This window comes from Sebastes umbrosus, chromosome 6, assembly GCF_015220745.1.
Source record: "Sebastes umbrosus isolate fSebUmb1 chromosome 6, fSebUmb1.pri, whole genome shotgun sequence".
NCBI classification, from domain to species: Eukaryota; Metazoa; Chordata; class Actinopteri; order Perciformes; family Sebastidae; genus Sebastes; species Sebastes umbrosus.
In genome coordinates this window covers 33,001,002-33,023,245 of record NC_051274.1, presented here as the reverse complement: position 1 = coordinate 33,023,245, position 22,244 = coordinate 33,001,002, and the positions used below count along the sequence as shown (strand labels likewise).

The window sequence follows — 22,244 nt, the reverse complement described above, 5'->3', positions numbered from 1 at the left end:
AAGTATAAAAATAGGAGCAGTATATACAGTATTGACAATAAACAGAGTATTAACAAAATTGCACAATTGGAAAATGATATTGCACAGTGAGAATGAAATGAAATTCCACCTGAAAATATCAGGTTATTGTCAGTTTTTTGGTGTGTAAGTGGTCTACTAGTGTAAGTGCTGCTAGATTTGCTTCACTCACCTCAGATCAAAAGACAATGGAAACAGGGATTTTTTTTAATATTACAGAAGCCTATAAAACATTATTATATTCTCTGCTAACATGGCAGGATTTTAACCCTGCAGAGAGGAAGGCACATGTTCAGAAAGCAGGGTTGGGAAATTAGCACCAGCCATCAGCCAAATGCTGGTAAAATATGCTGCTAGATTTGCTTCACTCACCTCAGCTCAAAAAAACAATGGTAATTTATTGAGTGGCTGCTCAAATTTGGAGTCCACCAGTTAAGTTAATTTCCAACCCTGAGAAAGGGTCGCAAGTAGGCTAGACTAGTGATGCAACGTGGCTGATTATTTCACATCAGCAGCATGGTCCTCCACAAAGTTAATGGTTATTGTTTGTGTGTGGGGATCCAGAGAGGACAGAGCTAGCCCGGTATAGCCCGGTATAGACTGGGTCTGCCTGCTAGCAAGAAAGTGAAGTGTAAACCACAGACGTGACCGCCTAACCCACTTTCCAGCTAGACTGCCTCCAGAGGGGAGCGAGGATGCTCCATTACAATCCCAGACAATGGAAACAGGGATTTCTTTTAATATTACAGAAAAAACATTATGATATTCTCTGCTAACATGGCAGGATTTAGCCCAGCACATATTCAGAAAGCAGGGTTGGATATTAGCACCAGCCACCAGCCAAATGCTGGTAAAATATGCTGCTAGATTTGCTTCACTCACCTCAGCTCAAAAAAAACAATGGTAATTTATTGAGTGGCTGGTCAAATTTGGAGTCCAACAGCCACAGTGTTAAGTTTTAGATGCAAGATTCAAGATGTTTATTGTCACGCCGGTTAAACAGGTACAATCGTGTGAAATGCTTTTTGCTGGGAAGCTCCATTAAAATAATAAGTTATATTACAATTATAAAAGGAAATACTTTGTACAAGGGCATATTAAGAATATATACAGGCATATGAAGAATATATATATTAAGAACATATACAGTATAAGATATATTTTTGTGTGAGAAGGTGTCTCACAAGTCTGATGGCCTTTTAAGTTCATTTCCAACCCTGAGAAAGGGTCACAAGTAGGCTAGACTAGTGGAGTATGAGTTATCAATTAGATATTTTATTTAGAAAATGTTAAAGGTAATGATTTAATATAGCACCAAAGGGGATATCTTGAAATTGAGTCTATTGTCTATAACCACAAGCCCCCTTTATTGTCTGCTTTTCATGTACAAAAGGCAGTCTTTGGTTTGCATGTGCAAAAACTGTTATTAAAAGAGTACATTAAAACACATCCAGACAGGACACATTAAAACACATTAAAACCCAATACAGACATTAAAGAGGAGCACCAGGTACCAGGACTGAATCTAGATTAAATAAATAAATAGATATAAAGTGCTGTGTGCTGTTGTAGCAGGCTGGCTTCAGAAAGGGTCTGTCCTTACATATTAATATACTTTATGGCAACAGGGACAAAATATTTTTTATATATGTTTTTCTTTGCGCAGGGGACTCTGTACCTTGTAGCTGAAAGTGGTGATTTAAGGGACGTCTGTGGTCATCTTTGCCACTTAAGCGTTGGACTGCTTTGCCATGGTGAAAGGACAGTGGGATCTGTTTGCGGCCTGTAATTCTACCGCCCAGTTTTTGCATCTGTGGAGCCATAACCAGTTTATTGTTATTACTTGATAAATTACTAAAATGGCACATTGATGATTGAAACTGAAATCAATTAACCATGTCCATCTTTCAGGTTTTCTTTTATATTTCATGCTACCTAATACTATGTCACATTATTTTGTTGTCATTTTGGCACCGCTTTGTCCAGAACACATTGTATGTGTGCCTGTGCTTGTTATGAGGTGACAACATTTCACAGCACTGACTCAGGAGGCCTCGATAAAGTGATGGTAACAGTAGGAACCCTCCACAAACAGACGCACATGGAATTTATCAGGGCGGTGTGAAGTGGGGCCGGTGTCACCAGATGAGAGGCGTGTGGGTCTCAATTAACACATAAACGGTGTAGGCTGGCACTGGCACAGGCTGAATAGTTGGGACACCATGTGGGATGAATAGGGGTGAGCTTGACTACATGCTGTTACATCAGGCCTACTGTACAACTCAGTCATGGCAAAGCTTTAACATGCCAACAGTGGACTATTAACGTGGAAGGCCTGGTATTTAAATCTCTCAAATACATAAAGAAATCCTAGAATTGGCTCTTTGTTTTATTTATACAGAATATCTACCACATGAAAATTACATTACAATGCAGTTTTTTTGCTAGCATGGCTAGATAATCTAAAGAATGGATAATCTGTAGATATCCGAAAATGCTAAATATATATTCTGAAAATTAGACCACATTAGCCAACACAGATAGGCAGGAAGGCGGCGGTCTAGACCTGTAGCTTAGCAAAATACACACAATTGGAGCAGGGCAGATAGCATAACCTGTAATCCATCCTGGCGGCCCCCACGTCTTCTGAGCTTCGTCTTGACATCACAGATTAACAGCCAGTGGACAGATTAGCCACGCCGTAGGCTTGTTACACAGGAAGCTACGCCATGTGGTTCAGGGTCTTGAGGTGCATACTGGCTAATGTTCACCACATTGAACTGCATGTTGCTGTGAAGTGTGATGTCAAAGAAAACTGGTATCTTCATAAACATGGTTCATACGCTTCAGAGCTTTATCAGTTTAGATTACAGAATTGGGTGTCATCATATTAAAGCACCATCATAAGCTAAATGCCATCTGAAATATAGTACACACAGTAATATTGAAATACTTTCCAGCCCTAAACCAGACCCATAAATGATGAATGAAATTACAGAGGTACACTATGGCTTTGACCTATTTAATGTGAACATGTTTCAGTGGCAGTTTAATGTGTTTGTTGAGCTCAGTTGATATACTATTCAGCCAGATGTTTGTATTGTAGTTGTTGACAGTGTTAAATGATTTGGACTGCGGTCATGGAAGGTACTTTCCGATGCAAAATACCAACAGAAATCGGCAGCTCTTTATCAAGATAAAGTTGCCAATCTCTTGTAATATGCATATCCTTTCAGGCTGTCGGAATCGTCATGTGGTAGCACATCAGTGAGGGTTTACAATCCTCATTGGTTCTACATTGGTGGTATTTCACTATCATGTGATCAATTATTCCCTTGTGGTCACTGACCACCTCTTTAAGTGGTTAGTGTTATTCACCACCACTACTGTACGCTGTCTCGGGTGCATTTACATTTGAATAAAATAGTGTATAAATTTGATATTTACTCATCTAATAATAATTAAACAAGCCATCTCAGTGATGCATTTACAAAACAACAATGTTCAGAGGATGTAGAAAGAAAGGGTTTGTCCCAAAATGAATACATGGCATTTCAAATCCAAATGATATGGGAAACAGACATGAACTGGTTCAAAGATAAGCTTTCCACCAGTAGTGGATGCTTAATTTACAACTTAAAGCTAAAAAAGTCAAGGTCTTGTGTGTTTTAGGGTCGGTTAGAATGCAATCCTAAAACTGATAACACCTTTACAGCTCGCTCAGGTTGAGGTCCACGTTTCACTCTGAAGTTAATGGGTTCAATGAGTCTCCACACTCAAACCATCTTAGGTTTTAATGACCAATGATGATCCGTCACATTAGACAGCCAAACCCAGCGTTCAGCCAGCTAGAGGCATTTCACATCCCATGATTTGCGCTGCGAGATGTTTAAACAGACACCGGATATGAACTGATATCACAATCCTTTGTGATCCTTGCACACATGACAGTGGGCGCACTATTACCACAGAGATGATAAATGCAACACTCCTATGTCAGTGAACGGGAAGATGGAACATTAAGACAGGCTGAGTATCTTAATTTACCACCAGACATGTGAGTGTGTATCAGCATCAACAGAGATACTGTGGTACTTCATGCCAAATGTATCCTTGTTTGGTTACATTATCCTGATTTACATCTACAGGCTGGTGTGTGTTATTTTACAGGTGGTAAAAAAAGCTAGTTCATGCCATAAATTAGGGAGATTTGACGACCCCACACTCTAGGTTCTTAGTTGCAAAATAACAGTTATATATTTTATAAATGCTTAGCAAATATATTTTACATTTTATTATAATAAGAGTGAGTTTTTGAAGTGGTGACTTGTTTGCACATGTCACATCCCCAAAGGAAAAAACACTTGTTCATCAGTATCTCATTTACAGGTTATCACATGCAGACAGGAATATTTGCATGTTATTGCTATAGCTAAAGAGGCTCACAGTACTTGCTTTTTTCCTCTAGATAAATAAGGGAGCTAGTAATTAAATTGACAGCAATATTGACGGACACACCCTGAAAAATAACTTTTATTGTAATTATTGTACCTGAAAACACCATTCCTGGAACAGCAGAACCTTATCAGGGCGTGAGCGGCTGATATATCTGTCCATATACAATATGTCTATCTATTGTGAACGTTCAGCCTTTCTTTTTATATGTAGTCATACTGCAAATAAGCACTTGCGTTTGTAATTTGCATAGTTACAGTAGCCAAAGAGAACAGTGTCTGCTGTATGATTACTGGACTGTGAACCTTCTAACTTTGTACTTTGTGATGCTGAATGATGTTGCATCACTGTAAAAAAGTTATATGGTTGACCAACCAGTATACTCTGGCAGGGAGTGAAACATCATTTGGACATGTCAAAGACACGATAGTTAGAATCGCTGTGGTGTATTTTTGTTTGTACCTACCAGCCTCTGTGGCTGGTGGATGCAAAATATGTCTACACAGCATTATGTCAAAAATATAAAAGCCACAGAGTAAGGTTTGGCGAGTCTCTGCCGCTATACCCAAGCACTTACTCCTTCATTCCCTACAGCATATTTTATAATAACCCGTTGCATTACTCATGAGTATAAATAGCATTTCACTTTACGAATATATTACTATATATATTAGAGTAATTGTGATATTGATTCACTGCAAATCACAGATTAAATAAACAAACTAATTTTCACCACATTGAACTGCATGTTGCTGTGAAGTGTGACGTCAAAGAAAACTGGTATCTTCATAAACATGTTTCATACGTTTCAGAGCTTAATCAGTTTAGATTACAGAATTGAGTGTCATCATATTAAAGCACCATCATAAGCTAAATGCCATCTGAAATATAGTACACACACAGTAATATTGAAATACTTTCCAGCCCTAAACCAGACCCATAAATGATGAATGAAATTACAGAGGTATACTATGGCTTTGACCTATTTAATGTGAACATGTTTCAGTGGCAGTTTAATGTGTTTGTTGAGCTCAGTTGATATACTATTCAGCCAGATGTTTGTGTTGTAGTTGTTGACAGTGTTAAATGATTTGGACTGTGGTGCTGCAACAACCACAAAAACAGAAGCTGGTAATGCTTGCAGTATGGCTGCTAGGCTAATCACTTTTGTCTCTAGTAAAATGACTCTAGTTCCCTCATTTTATATGTTGTTAGTTCAAGTACTGTAAATGCAGAATTAGCAAAGTAACTGTACAACAGTACACCGGCTAACTCACAGAGGATATGCAGGTTTACATGGCCTCTTGATGAACAAAAGATCTTTTTGCTTGGCCTCCCAGTAGGCCTACAGTATATGTTTTTTGTCTGATGTGTGTTACTGATGACAGATATGCAAATAGACCATTGAGGGCATTGTTAGCCCAACCAGAAGAAACTGTGGGTGAACCTGCTGTCCCATCAGGCTAATTTAGACAGGATACCCCAGACCCAGACTGACACCGCGCTCGGGGCTGCCAAGCGTTGGCACAGCGTTTGTCGGCATCGCCTGCTTTGTGACGTCGCAGCGGTATGCGTAGAATGCGTGTTAGCTTTGTCAGGCAGATTGAAAATGGGACACACATATACAGTCCATTGAACCATAAAACATGACGCTCTGTCATAGAGATACGAAAAAAATCTATAAAAAGGTCACGCCCACGCTAAATGCAGACATTGTCACACACAAAAAAACCCTCATGTTGCCTTTTGTTATAGACCGAAATGGTCAGGAGGGTTTCTGAATGTTTTTGCAATGGTCACGTGACATACAGTGCAGTGCACACGAGCACTTGCACAAATGAATAGGACTGATTCATTCTGGCCGCCTCATTGGTCTCTGTTTGGTTCCCCGGGAGATGGAGACGAGCACCATGAACAGTGAATACTGTCTGTCAAAAACCATGAGACCACATCCCCTGACACTTCCCACTGTAATACCACTCTCAGCGCTCTCAGCCGCTGCACAATCGGAGCAGTGTGGCCGGAGAGACAGTAAATCCTCCTGCTTCTATACTCAGATTGTGAGGAGAAGGAGGAGGAGGAGAAAAAGGGAGGGGTGGCAGTCTTTTCATCGCTTCATACTCCTTTTTTTCATGCGCCTCTCTTTGCCCCTCCCGTCCTCTGTGTTAAGGCTACAAGACATCCCTGACCTTTTCTGCCTGCTGTTCCCTCCTCTACCTGAAAAAACAAGTGTTGGCTGGGCCCCACCTATAGTGCATGCATGATGCACACTATGCAGGCTTGATGCACGGTGCATCTGCCGGCACATCAAATGGCTGTCTGTTCTCATTACGTATGCAGCTTCTGATGACCTCTGATGATCTCAGCCTGTGGCGCTGTCACTACTGTGAGCCTGCAGACTCTAAGATGGCTGAAATTCAGGTCACGGTAGAGGTGAAGTGCTGTACCAGCGACAAATGCATCTCCTCCGCTCTATCCCGTAAATATAGGCTATATGTGCATTAGGGGTAGGGGGAAAAATCGATTCACCTATGTATCACGAAAATTGATTTTTTAAATGCCAGAATCGATATATGTGCTTCATTTGAGTCTATGTGGAGGTAGGAGGAAGTGACCGCTTTTATTGTTGTAGTCACGTAGTAACGTGACGTCATATCCAGCATGGTAAACACTACACATCCAGTAAAGTATGGAAACACTTTGGGTTTCACACATTAACAGGAAAAGCAGAGCTAGACATCACGGCTAAAGCTGCATGCTAACTCTGTCACGGACAGGAAACGATATCGTATCGCGGTAATGTGCGGTCGAGCCGGCCGTCGCTCCCGTCTCCGTGGTCAAATGGGCTGACGCTACAACTGTAGAGCACCCATATACTGACATTTATGTTAAATGCATTCAAACGGCCCCGATGGAGCTGGATGGATGTATAAAGAGAACGTAGCTGACTGGAGAGCTAGAGACACCTTGGAGAAGTTAGAGGAAGTAGACACGTGTGACTTCGCCAGGTTTTAAGGTGTTAACAAAGGGAACTGTATATAGAAAATACATATATGAAAATAAGATTGATTGGATTATATTCACCAGAAGTATAAAATATAACATGTCTCTTATAAATTAAAAAGAAAATACCACTAATTTGTGAGGGGAATGTCTTTATTCTTTGATTTTTGGATTGCTGGAAAACAAATTAATAAATACTGTCTGACAATGATCCTGATATATTTGACTTCAGGACATCTCTGTTTAAATACATGCTGAAAATCAAACATTTTTACTGTATTAATTTAGATATTTTCCAAAGTAAAAGTCCCTAGAAGTGTATGATTCAACTTTTTCCTCATGGTCCAGTGTTAAAAGATTTAACAAAAATCGCAATAAATTGTAATATCGAATTGCAATACTTGTAGAATCGCAATATTTAAAAATCGCAATACATATCGAATCGACATCTGTGTATCGTGATAGTATTGAATCGGTAGATAGGTGAATCGTCCCAGCCCTAGTGTGCATACCCCACGCGAACGCACAGGTTTCATTGTCACCCGATCTGTTCTTCCTGATGAGCTGTTGGGTCGCATCACCCGCTAAAAAATCTCACAGTCTGTCTCTGTTTCCTCGTCTCATCCAGGGTGACACCAGTCACCAGCGACATGCTGCCAAATCTCTGGCCATGGCTGATGAATTTGCCATCTGTGTTTGGCAAATATCACGCCAATGTTCTGTTAAAATCTTATTCTGTTCTGCAGATTCAGAGACTGCAGATAGAAAAGTTAGTGTCACGCCAACTTTATTCCCGCCATCATACCATACAAGCTTCTCTTTGTCAAGTCCCCCCCCCTGTTTTTCCATGATTTAAACATGCTGTGCTGAATTGAAATGGATGATCAGTGACCTATTCAGATGTGTTCAGTTAGCCTGTTGTATTTACTCAGCTCACATTTGCATAATAAAAGTGGTGTCAGGCTGAGACATTGAAAACCAATGTCAGTTTGACTTTCAATAAAACAAAACGCCATGAATTTCAGTCACTAAATGACAAGGATTTTGCATTGTGACAGGATAAAAAATGATTACCATACAATATAGTGTTTCTAAACATGCTTTTCTCCCTGGTGTGCGTTCATGTGTGATTAAATTCAAGACCCTTGGGGTTTCAGGCATCTCTCCCTAACCCACTGCCCTACATTGAGACAGAGTAGTGCATCAGCATGAAGGATATCTCTTCCTCAGTCCAAAAGGCAGAGGAGCTGGCAGCACTGCAGGGGAGTACAGTATACGGGCAGTAAATAATCGTATCAGCTAGCAAAGGCAGGCTCCAAATTCATGACTTAACACCAGCAGCCTCGGAGCTGGCTGCCTCTGCCCGGTCCTGTAACCCGGCCAACTCCCAGTCAGAGCGGTGTGGTGGCGACTGGAGCAATGTCCACAAATAGTCTCCTTGTGACGAGCTAACTTTTCCAACAGGAGATGGTGGATTCCAAATCTCACCAAAACCACTTACACAATGTTTCCAGCTCCTGTAAATATGACTCTTAAGGATGTAATGGAAGCTATAAACAATGAGGCGTAGACAAGACAAGCCAGGTGTTGGCTGATGGCTGATGGCTGATGGCTCTGGTTCCGTGGGTGGATATGAATAAGTTCTCTCTGCAGTGGCTCATAATCGTTCTGAGTGCTCTGAAGGACTTATAGTGCCTTCGAATGGGGTCGGGTTTACCATGTTTCACGTGAAGAGTCCACATGAACGCCCCCCTCTTGTGGTATTCACGACCTCGAGAGCTCAGAGGTCATGAGTTGTGATGTGTTTGCTGACGTCAGAAATGGCGGAGGCCATGGAAGTTAATTTTTCGGTGCATAATAAGTAGGGCTGTCGTTAAGTTAACGTGATAACACGTTAACGCAAATTCATTTTAATGCCACTTATCTCTTTAACGCATTAACGCAACTTGCGATTTTTAGGTTTTAGCGGGCTCAGTTTTAAAGCTGGAGAGAAATATCCAATCCATCGGTACCAACCATGTCATACTAGCTTGTCGCGGAGGCGGCTAATTAACGCTCCAAACTAACCCCAAAACTGTCATGGCCATTTTCAAAGGGGTCCCTTGACCTCTGACCTCCAGATGTGTGAATGAAAATGGGTTCTATGGGTACCAACGAGTCTCCCCTTTACAGACATGCACACTTTATGATAATCACATGTTGTTGCCTGTTGGGCTGCAGTTTGACATGTTATGATTTGAGCATATTGTTTTATGCTAAATGCAGTACCTGTGAGGGTTTCTGGATGATATTTGTCATTGTTTTGTGTTGTTAATTGATCTCAAATAATAAATATATACATGCTTTTGCATAAAGCAGCATATTTGCCCACTCCCCATGTTGATAAGAGTATTAAATACTTGACAAATCTCCCTTTAAGGTACATTTTGAACAGATTAAATATGTGTGATAAATTTGCAATTAATCGCTATTACATATTTTAATTGATTGACAGCCCTATTAATAAGTTAATATATGTTAATTTTAGTAAAAAAGAATCTTTGTAATTTTATAATATGTCTTAAGAAACTGTTGATATTGTTATATTTAGTCATTATGCCTTTGTGTGTCCTGCATTACGTTACCCGTTTGCTCGCTTGCTGTTAGCCTCTGTGGCTTCTAGACGGCGACAGTAACGTTAATATTGCCGCTGCCAGGCATTATGTGTACACGACTTCCCATGAAGTAACCACAAGCTCACCAGTTCTATTCGAAGGCAGCATAACTATATGTGTGAGGTTCAGGTCCCACGTTTGTTTTCTAATTTGTATCCCCACAGCAGGCTGACAAACTAAATCAATGCTAACACATTTTCTGTTTAATGATGGTCATCTTTTCTTTCACCTCACCCTCCAGGTCTGCGAGTGGAGCAGGAATTGGTGACGTCGTATCCACAGGTGGTGGTGGTACGGGTGCCCACGCCCTGGGTGCAGTCAGACAGTGACATCACCGTTCTACGCCACCTGGAGAAGATGGGCTGCCGGCTGATCAACCGTCCTCAGGCCATACTCAACTGCGTCAACAAGTTCTGGACCTTTCAGGAGCTGGCGGGTCACGGGGTGCCTCTCCCTGACACCTTCTCCTACGGTAAATCAATACCTGACGTTTATCTTCTTCACAGTGATGGTGTGTTGTGGTAGCACCGTGTTGTTGTTACTAAGATGACTGGAGCAGTGTGCTTCTTCGTCACTATAATCAGCGAGTCAGTTGATGAATGAGTGATGCAACTGGCTTTATTAATACTTCCCACTGTGTGGACGACACGTACAGAGCACACACTGCGTTGAACTTTATGTAGGGAACAGTTGTTGCTGCTTATATCAGTAATATGAGTTTTTGTATTTTAGTCAATTAGGTTCATGCATGTGAAATTGAGCTGCAACGATTAATTGATTAGTCAACTATTAAACACTATTTTGATAATCGATTTATCAGTTTGAGGCATTTTTTAAAATAAAAAAAGTCAAAATTCTCTGATTCCAGCTTCTTAAATGTGAATATTTTCTGGTTTCTTTACTCCTCTATGACAGTAAACTGAATATCTTTAAGTTGAGGAAAAAAAACAAGACATTTGAGGACGTCGTCTTGGGCTTTGGGAATCACTGATCCACATTTTTCACCATTTTCTGACATGTTATCGACCAAACAACCAATCGATTAATCGAGAAAATAATCAACAGATTAATCGACTATGAATATAATCATTAGTTGCCATTTTGTATGCAAGTTACGGCCTTTTTATGAGCATCACTTTATAGATATATATATATAGACACAGGGGTAAATAATGAAATGAATAATGGCTGAATTAAATTTTACATTTTTATTTTACATTTTATAGACCAAACAACTAATCAATTAATCAAGAAAATAATCAACAGATTAATCAACAATAAAAATAATCATTAGTTGCAGCTATAGATTATGTGAAACAATAAAGATATTGACTGTAAGTATGCATAAACCAATTATAAGGGAATATAACTGCATCATCTACATGAAATGCATATTAGCATAAACACCAGCACTGCTGTGTCATGTTGTTTTTTTTACATTTCAATCACATTAGTTGCATCACAGGCTTTAGTCCACGTCTCTGTGTAACAGATTAATAAGCCATCAGTCAGACGAGCACTACTCCACTGCAATTACTCAAACAACAGAGAGAAAATCCCATTTACATACCTGCTTAAATCCTTATAGCTCGTCCACTAAACCACATATATTTAGAGTTACTACTGCGGCCCTCACAACACACGCCAGACTGCTGTTTTTATTTGTTGTGGTTAGTTGATTTCATAAGACAAAACAGAGGCGGGCGACCAAACGCCACACACCAACATTTCTTTCTGTTTTTTTTTTTTTTTTTTGCTGTGGTGTTTGTGGGAGCAGACAGAGAAGGATACAGACAGAGAGAAAGAGAGAGAGAGGAGGGGGTGTTTGGCCTACATTCCATTCGTCTCTGTGCACAGTAGGCCAGGCGATGCATGCAGAGCGGCTGGAGAGCTTATGTAACACCGCCCCCCCAATGCCCCACCCCATGCCCCCTCATGATTTTTCAAAATAAAAGATGCCAATGCCTCACTCCTGCTCTCCACCTCAGCAGCTTATGACGTGGTTGCACCCACATTGGCAGTCCTCTCTCTCTCTCTCTTTCTCTGTTCTTTCTCTTCCTCTGACTGAAAACACATGTGAATCAGCACATCTGGAAAAAGCCCTGTGCGACACGGTAGTTCACATCTGTTCCCATGACCGAATGCCAGGCGAACAAAGAGAAGGAGACGGCGAGACAGAGGGAGAAAGAAGCTATTAAACCCTCCATTTTTCAATATTTTCTGACACATTTTTCAATTGCTTCTCGAAGCCGAAGCAGAGAAAGCTGCAGCACATCTGTTGCTACAAGCTGCCATTCTGAGTCAGTGTCAGATGGTCAGCTGCTTCACATTAATGCATCCCTCAGTGACTGCTCTGCTCCAATCTCATGAATCAAGCAAGCAGCAAAATAAGTACAAGCTCAGGACAACACTCCTACAAGCCTCGCTGTTTTTTGAGTCACTTCTGTTGCCATAGCAACAGGCCACATTCCCTCCCCCCCCACCCCACCCCTGTGTTCAGTCGGCTGTAATGTGTGAAGCGTGCTATCAGAACAAGAACAATCTTTTCATGTATTTTTACACCTCTGTGTGGGTGTGTGTTTGTGTGTGCGTGTGTGTTTGTGTGTGTGTTTGTGTGTGTGTGTGTGCATGGGCATTTCCCAGGAGGGCACGACAACTTCCGTAAGATGATTGACGAGGCGGAGCCGCTGGGCTACCCCGTGGTGGTGAAGAATGCACGTGGCCACAGAGGTAAGACCAGCAGTCTATTTCTACTTCCTGTCACCAGCTTTATTCAAGTGGTTCCCAAAGTGTGGTCCGCAGACCCCAATGGGGGTCCTTGAGGGTATTCTGGGGGGTCCCCAGCAAAAAGGGGAATAGTTTGTTTTCACTATATTATTATTATAGTAACGGAATGTATGAGTATTTTGGTCATGGGTTTCATATACTCTCTGTAATAACGAGGGCCGTCAACGTGTTAACGTGATAATAACGAGTTAACACAGATCTGTTTTAACTGCATTCATTTATTTAATGCATTAACGCAACTTGTTGGTTGTAGCAGGCTCAGTTTTAAAGGTAGAGTGAAGATACTGGTATCATATGAAACTAGGAAACCTAAAGAATCCTTTGGTACCAACCATGTCATACTAGCTTGTCGTGAAGGAGGTTAAATAACGCTCCAAACTTATGCTAAATTTTGGCGAGGAAAAACTGGTATGGCTGTTTCCAAAGGGGTCCCTTGACCTCTGACCTCCAGATATGTGAATGTAAATGGGTTCTATGGGTACCCACGAGTCTCCCCTTTACAGACATGCCCACTTTATGATAATCACATGCAGTTTGGGGCAAGTCATAGTCAAGTCAGCACACTGACACACTGACAGCTGTTGTTGCCTGTTGGGCTGCAGTTTGCCATGTTATGATTTAAGCATATTTGTTTTATGTTAAATGCAGTACCTGTGAGGGTTTCTGGACAATATCTGTCATTGATTTGTGTTGTTAATTGATTTCCAATAATAAACATATACATACATTTGCATAAAGCAGCATATTTGCCCACTCCCATGTTGATAAGAGGATTAAATACTTCCTTTAAGGTACATTTTGAACAGATGAAAAATGTGTGATTAATTTGAACTTAATCATGATTAACTATGAACAATCATGCGACCCTGGGACAAATTCTTATCAAATGTTGGTCTAATTTGTCCGTTTCGGGGTCCTTGAAGTGAAAAAGTTTGTGAACCACTGCACTACACCACACCTTAAAAATCTTTACTCTGCAGGCCCCTGATGGCAGCTCAGTCACCGTTACATGAAATTCATTGACAGAGTGTTAATGATTAGGACTGTGGTGCTGCAAAAACCACACAATGCTAATGCTGTAGTGATCGCAGCGTGGCTGCTCGGCTAATCACTTCTGTTTCTAGTAAGTTTCCTCATTTTGTATGAATTCACAGGGGGCTGGTGTGGGAAGTTTTCCCATTTAGCCCTTCAGCCTCTTCCTATTCAAAGTTATTGACACATGACTGGCTCGCCAAGGAATAACAATGCACCTTGGCTAGCCCAGGCTGCCGTCACAACGCATTGTTAGGGAAAGCAGCCGTTGGTCAACCACTAACTTGACCCTTTTTATAGAGTCCCCTGTCTCGAGGGCCGCTTTCCTCCCCTCTGTGGTTGACCATTGTCTTTGGCTGAAGTCCAGCTTGCCTTCCTTCTCTTGAGCAAATACAAAGGCCTGTAAAACAGCTATAAAGGGCTGTTTCACTGCTATTAATAGGTCAATACAACATCCCACATTTCATCCTGGCCAGTTGTTGGAATACAAAATATTGTAATTCAAAACATTGTGCACACAAAGGCATCTCCAAATCAATGTTTCAGTAATACAAAGTAGTCATGTGTCTCGCTGAGTCACAGGAGCATGATTCCTTGCTTGTCTTGTTTTTGTAAAGTACGCCTGCCACTGTCCATCTTCACGTCTTTGTGATGTTACCGAGGGCTCGCCTTGTCGTCTTGTTTGGATTGTCACCTACACACAATGTACACACACACACACACACTGAGCAATCACAAGATATTCTCCCCGGTGCTGGATCAGGGCTTGACAAGCAGGAGACACAGCCAAGTGGTACTAATTAAAACAGGCGTTTTCTAACCTCAGTGAGAAGCACCTCTGTGGCTGCTAAGAGGAGCGTCCCGTCTATTACGTGACACACGGGGACTGGCAGGACGCTTGGTCAGCAGAAGAAGCAGCTACTTGTCAGCAAAACTTTGAGGAAGTTATCCAACCTCAACTAATGTTACGTAAATGTCAGACCCGGCAGGCATATTAATTTCATGTTAATGTAAACAAGTCTACATCGGAGCTGCAATCCATTAATCGCTTTGAGTAATTTATTAAGATAGCAGCTTCTTAAATGTGAATATCTTCTGGTTTCTTTACTCCTCTGTGACAGTTAACTGAATATCTTTGAGTTGTGGACAAAACAAGACATTTGAGGACGTCATCTTAGGGTTTGGGAAACACATTTTTCATCATTTTCTGACATTTTACAGACCAAACAACAATAACTGTTATTTGCTGCTCTAGTCTACATTCTCCCGAGAGCCTGAATACTAGCTCATCTCTCCTTTCTTCCTTCCCTCTACCAGGCAAGGCCGTGTTCCTGGCGCGGGACAAACACCACCTGACAGACCTGTGCCACTTGATCCGCCACGACACCCCCTACTTGTTTCAGGAGTACGTCAAGGAGTCGCACGGCCGCGATGTCCGGGTGGTCCTGGTGGGCGGCCGCGTCATCGGCTCGATGCTACGCTGCTCCACGGACGGTCGCATGCAGAGCAACTGCTCCCTGGGTAGGCAGACGCCTGAGAGTCAATGATGACGCACCCAATTACTAAACTATTGAGCACTGTCACACACACATATTACATTACTGATCTCGCTCCCCCTTCCACATCATTACAGTTACCAACAATGACAGCACTGCCACACTGGAACAGATAGATTGACTTTATTGATCCCAAAATGGAAATTGCGGTGTTACAGCAGCAATTTACATAGATCACAAAAAAAGACACAAGGTAGGTACAGTATTTACAAATCTCTATATAAATATACATACCAGCCACTTTCAACTAAATAAAAGAAATAAAAAATACAATCAAACAGAATTAAAGATATATCTCTGCTGTGCAAATTGAAGCTCTTAAGTTTGCAAGACTAGTTTATTTTTAATGTTTTTTTTTTTTTTTTTTTTACTTTTATGTACTGATTATTTGGATTTTATGGGATCTGACATTAATTATTAACAAAGACCTGTGTGCCACATTTAGGCCCCGATCAGACAGAGTGCGTTTTAGCAGCTTGGGGCGTCTTTCAGTGATTGTTTTCAATGACATTGAAGCGTTTTTTCTTGCTGCTTTTGCGTTGCTGAGCGCCTTGTTTTTATACAGGAGCACCCTGAACGCCTCGAGTTGAAAAAAGTGGAAAAGCGCCCGACGTCATTCACGTTTTTTTCTCATTGTGGTGACTTTTGCCGGAGTTTTGTGACTTTACCAACCGTAGGTACCGTGATCTGAACAGAAAACAGCTGGAGGCAATTTAGTGCGGTACTTTAGATGTCGGGTGAGTTGTTTTCGTTAATTTAAACTGTACTATTAACTATTGGGTTGCGTGCAGTTCATGGTTTGTAGTAAGGTAACATTAGCACTCATTTAGTGGTTGCCTAGCAACATATCAAATAAAAAGACGCAGCAAACTGCAAAAACACTCTGTCCAATCAGGCAACCAAAAGGAAGTCTCACGTTTTCCACCTGCAAAAACACGCTGTCTGATCAGGGCTTTAAGGTGTCACAGGGTTGCTCTAATCATTTCTGTATATGAGGACGATATTTAACGGTCATAGCATCTTTCTAAATTTTTGATTAAGTTCAGCGCTCCATCTGCTACTGTATATAAACCAGTTTTGGGAGGCCGTGCCAAATCAACAAGCTTGTCCTGAATCGGCCCCGGAGACATCAAGTGACAGTATTCCAGCTGATGAGACTGATTTTCGGTGTCAGAGGAGGAGCAGTTCTGGTCTAGTTGAGGCTGTAATGCGCTGTGACATATTTAGGACACCAGTCATCAGATTATTCTGCATTTATGAAACAGATCATGTTGACACTTGCTCTGACTGTAGGAGGATCTGGTGTGGTATTTCTTAAATCATCCACATATACTGTATGTGAATGAAGCGCAGATTGTGGTGAGTATTAACCAGTTTGATGTGTCTCTCTCTCTGGATTGTTAGGTGGTGTAGGTATGATGTGCCCACTGAGCGAGCAGGGGAAGCAGCTCGCCATAGAGGTGTCCAACATCCTCGGCATGGACGTGTGCGGCATCGACCTGCTGCAGCTCAACGACGGCTCGTTTGTGGTCTGCGAGGCCAACGCCAACGTGGGCTTCATCGCCTTCGACCAGGCCTGCGGCATGGACGTGGCGGGCATCGTCGCCGACTTTGCCCTGTCGATGCTCCCCAGCCGCCTCACCCGCAAGATGTCCCTGCTGTCCGTAGTGTCAAACACCAGCGAGACCAGCAGCGAGCCGGAGGTGTGCACCGTGCCCACCGGCGGCGGCTCGCTGCCCGAGGCCGTCTGCAACATGAGTGTGGGTTCCACTTCCAGCGAGAGCGACCCGGAGCTGGCTGAGCCCTCTCAGTCCTCGCCCCGCCAGTCCACAGCCCCCGACCCCGATCCAGCCTACAACTTCAACGACCTTCTCGCCAATGAGATCAAATTATTGACTGAGTAAGATTCAAGCAGCTTCATGCACTCACACTCACACACACACACACACACACACACACACACTACAAATACATATGAAACACACACACCTGTACGCATGGCAACAGACATTCCTTTTAAACACACATATCAATCCAAAAACTATTAAAACACAGAGCAGAGAAAAACAGAACACGCATACAGACACAACCAAAACATGAGCCTTCTCCTACTAACTCCCTGCAACAATAACAGATCTGAGGCTGCTCCCCTGACTCTCCTCGCTTTGCACCTCACCACCCAAACTGCAAACCCCACCAGCCAAACTTAGCTCACACTGCAGCATGGTGGGTGGGGGGGGGGGGATATAGTACACAAGATAACTGCCAAATTGGCCTCTCCTACTTCCTCTATTTTGCAAAATAGTGAGGGTGAAGGTGTTTTTTTGGGGTGGGTGTGGGATTCCCATAAAAGGCAAACACCTGCCATATTTGTATCCTTACTTTACCGTATTATTTAACGGAGAATCTACAGTATGTTCTCATTAAAAAAGGGTTTTCATGCTGAGACTGAAAGGTTGGTGGATTGGAGGCGAAATGAAGTGTTTTTTTTTGTTTTTTTTCAAGTGATGAGCTCCTTAGGAGAGGAATACATCCTCATACATCAGACCGGCAATACGTCATCCAGAGTCGGCTCTCATGACCACGCCCTCTTTTGGGGGAAAACAATCCCGTGTCCCTCGTAGCCGGTAACAGAGTAAAGAGAAGAAGTTGAAACATGTCTCTAAACTTCTGCTTTAACCAAACTGCTAATAGTAATAACGCTATGCTGAAGAGTTGCTGTGTAGTTGGTTGCACCAACAATAACTCCAACAACACTGATCTCCAATTTGTTCCCCTGACGTGTCCTAAAAAAGATTTAATAGAGCGGCTTTATGGCTCCAAGCTATAGACCACACCAGCATGGCGTCATCGCCGAGGCTGCGCTCCCTTTTGGGGGAAAGAAACTCGCCGTCACATTAAACAGAAATGTCGAAAAGCTGCTGTGTAGCGGGTTAACTGAGGCTTTCACACTGAGATCTGAGGCTCATACGATACGTGAGTATTCACTGTTAGTGTGTTAAATCACTAAATGATGCTGGTGACAGTGACTAGCATGGCTAGTTAAGGTTAGCTTGAGTGCGAGGCTGCTGCAGTAATACAGTCATACATTAAGCAGCGTCAGACTGTCGTCTCCAACGAAATCTTAACACCTTGGATTTGTACAGACAACACAATCAGATATGTAGAGAAGTCTGGATAAGAAATATCCGTCCACTGTGTTGGACGGGGGAAGGCTGAAGGGACATGACGGCGATCGACCTTCATTTATTAACGAACGCTCGGGTTCAGGCAAGGTCGCAAAATAATTACAAGACGCATAACAAGAGATGAATGCATAGAAAATTACAACCCAAACACACATCAAACTGCATTGAAGTCTGTGAGATCTTCGGTTTTCTTTCCCCTAAAAAGGGGGCGCGGCCTTGACTTTGTGCGAAGTAGCCGTATGTGCCGGTCTGATGTACGCCAGCTAGGCACATTATACTGACAGCTCCAATGTAGCAGTGTAGTCAAGGACACAGAACAGGACGGGGACCGTCCTGCAGCAACTGGAGATGGAGGAATTTCAAATTTACTGAGAGATGAATTCACTACACGACACAATATGTCACATGTTACTACAACCGAATGTTTACACAAACTCTCCTATCATTTTGAATCACTAACATGAGAACGTAGCCGGAGCCGCCTCATTGACAGTGAATAAGAGGCTGACGTCGTGCTGTCAGAATGATTTACCTCTCATGCGTAAATAAGAATATTATCAAACCCCAGATTACAAACCCATAGCAGCAGAAAATCACCCCGGGGTGCTAAACACGGTGTCCATCAATTAAAACCTCTGCTCACTGTGAATGAAGCGGGCTAATGTAAATGTAATAGCAAGGTAGCAGAAATAAAGAGTTCTGTTTAAGAGGCTGGAATATGAAATGAATTGAGTACCATGACTCGATTTTATAATTTTAAATTCCTAGATAGCTTGTTTGATTTAGCCTTACCAGCGGCAGCAGTCTGCTGCTTTTTTAAAAATCCATTCAATGTCTAGCACTTTATGATAAACACATGCATTTTTATTTTTTTTTTCTCGCTCAGATGACATATTTAGGAAACACGACACACGAGTGTGAAAGCTGCGTCTACACCTGCGAACAAAATATACCTCAAAACAGTGACTTCTCACTGCCATAGTACGACATAGATATTCAAACATACAGTACATATCAGCCTTGTGGTTTTCAACCGGCCCCCGATACACCAGGTGTTCCTTCCCTTTATGTCGAAGAGCTGAAAAGGTAGTTGTGTTTTCTTTTTTTATTTCTTTTTTTTAGCTTTTTTTGTAAATATTTAGGTCGTGAATTAGCTTACTAGAATCCAGCTGATGAAACTGGAAACGGCTGACATAACTGCCAACATTGACATTTTCATAAGCTATTGTGGAGGAACCTGTTTGTTTTACAGACCTGCAATACTGAAAAAGGTTGAACCTGGAATTTGGTGCTAATATTTCTGGATTTGGTTAGATGTGTTTATGAAGTCATATGATTTGTAGATTTGTTGTTTTCACTTTTGTTTTGTTTTTATAACAATGATCCTAACCCGAAAAAAACATGTTGGCATGATGTACAAATACAAAAATGGGAAACTATATTTTTGCAGTCTCTTTTTTGAATAGAATGTGACTTTTCTTTATCTTAGAGAAGAAAGGAAATAATAAATCCAGGGATTTCAGTGGCCAAGAGCTTCTCGCTTTTTTTTTGTGTTCCTGTCGATTTACCTCCTGTACGCCTTCTGAAATAGAACGTAGACGTAGGGTAAACGCCATTCATCCAGAATAATTTACAGATCAAAAAGCACAAATGTAAAACCTAAGTTGTTCTACGTCGTGACGTCCATGTTTAACCCTTTCTGTTGAACACAACTCAGGGAAGCAGCCTGGATCTCACCCCCTGACCCCCCTTCAAAAGGCATATCCATCCGAGCAATGTCAGAAACATTACACATACCTAACAGGCAGACACAAACAACAATGAAAAAAAGGTTGTAAACTACAGTATAAGACAATGTGGTGTATACCATGGTTAACATGCACTTTTTTTCCTTGCTTGTTTTATATTGTTCCTTGTTTTCTTCCTAATTTATGGTATTTTTAAAGAAAAAAAAAAAGTGGTTTGTGTGCACTAATATTGTCTCAATAAAGTGAAACCGCTGTGAAGCTTGATTTTTATTTTCCTTTTATTGTGGGCCGAAGTTACTAACTGCCTGGAATCGAACGTTTGGGCCTGCTTTGAAGGTGCCAAATCTAAACCTCGCCAGACAACAGGAAAGGAAAAGGCAAGCTTTGACTTTAAAGTCTGCCGTCAAGTGATCACAGTGGCTCCACTGAGAGAATAACACCATTTACACTACTGTGATGTTGTCCGGTGTCTATATCATGAAAGTATCTGACAAAACAAACTGTGAAATGTCCACTCTCCTGACATGCAAAGGGCTGGTGGGCTCAACAAACCACATCCCAACAGAAAACAAGCTTCTATGAGTGAGTTAACGATCTCCAGTTGTTGTCCCCCGAATTTCTTTCTTTTTTATTGAAGCCTGTGTCATTCCACATGTGTACGTGTAAATCACATATCATTTTCAAGACAAGACCAGCCATAGGAAAGAGTGAAATGTTCTCTCTTTACAGCCCTGTTATTTAAATCTGTAGTTTACACACATATCATCCATACGCACACAGAGCACATCTCGCCATTTCAGGTTCATTTTACTGTGCCCCGACAACTCTCACAATGCCTTTTTCATTGTCTGGTGTCCTCTGGGAGCAATGGTTTGAGCCATGATACCAGTTCAGGTGGGTTTCTTTCTGCTTGGTATTTATAGCCATGATAAAGTGGATATGGAAGCTACTGAGAGAAATGGGTACCGCATGCTAGTGACACAGGGGAGGAAGGAAGAAAAACATGTAAATCATGATTGAAAGTGCATTGGCCTGTGTGGTCAGCCTGGTTCAAACATGTAGGGACCTCTGGACTAGTCACTGTGTACGACAACAACGACACACAACAGAGCACAATGTTACTATTTAACTCCAAACATGCTGCTAATGTATATTTGGCTCAAAAATTAAAAAGGGAATATGCGGAAATCGGAGCGTTTTCACTGTTTTGCTGCCTCTCAACACATAAAAATGAATCTGAATGCCAAAAAAACAATCCGTTTTTTGTTGTATGATTCAGTACTAGTGACACTAGTAGTGAGATGATGATTTTAAAATCTTTGTTTTGATATAATGAATACATGTTTCAGAATTGTATATAATAATGTAGGATTTCACACAAGCAATCATCGGGTTCATTTTATGTCGATGTGTTTTGAGACGAACCTGAGGTTTTGCTTCGGTTTACTTTTGATTTTGCAGGAGGAAAAATGCAATGTTTATGCTCTGTTGATGATACAGTATATAGACATTAGATGTCTTTTCATTTTATCTGCATATCATGGTGAATTGATGATGAGGTTCTGGACTGCTAGGTACGAGGTAAGCAAAAACATTGCGTTAAAAAAAAAGTGGTTTTAGCAAAACGCCCTCAGCATTATTCTGTTCTGTATCATTCTGACAGTGTTACAAGATGGATCCCAAAATCATGTAATTCACAAATGTGCAAAATGATGTAAATATATATCCCTCTTTTTTTTAGATTCAAATAAAGATGAGTCATTATTCAAAACCAATGAAAATGTGTCTCCTCCGCCTCCTTTT

The 22,244-nt window shown here is 41.6% G+C and overlaps 1 protein-coding gene across 1 annotated transcript in view; it reads left to right on the top strand.

Annotated features, from left to right (window-relative positions):
• Window positions 1-22,222, top strand: part of rimkla (ribosomal modification protein rimK-like family member A) — a 23,949-nt gene extending 1,727 nt beyond the window's left edge. The window contains exons 2-6 of the mRNA XM_037773038.1: window positions 10,372-10,602; window positions 12,774-12,860; window positions 15,267-15,470; window positions 16,910-17,405; window positions 20,736-22,222. Of these exons, the coding sequence (XP_037628966.1) occupies window positions 10,372-10,602; window positions 12,774-12,860; window positions 15,267-15,470; window positions 16,910-17,405; window positions 20,736-20,742 (1,025 nt within the window). The 3' untranslated portion in view covers window positions 20,743-22,222. The remainder of the gene's footprint in view (window positions 1-10,371; window positions 10,603-12,773; window positions 12,861-15,266; window positions 15,471-16,909; window positions 17,406-20,735) is intronic.
• Window positions 22,223-22,244: the final 22 nt, after the last annotated feature.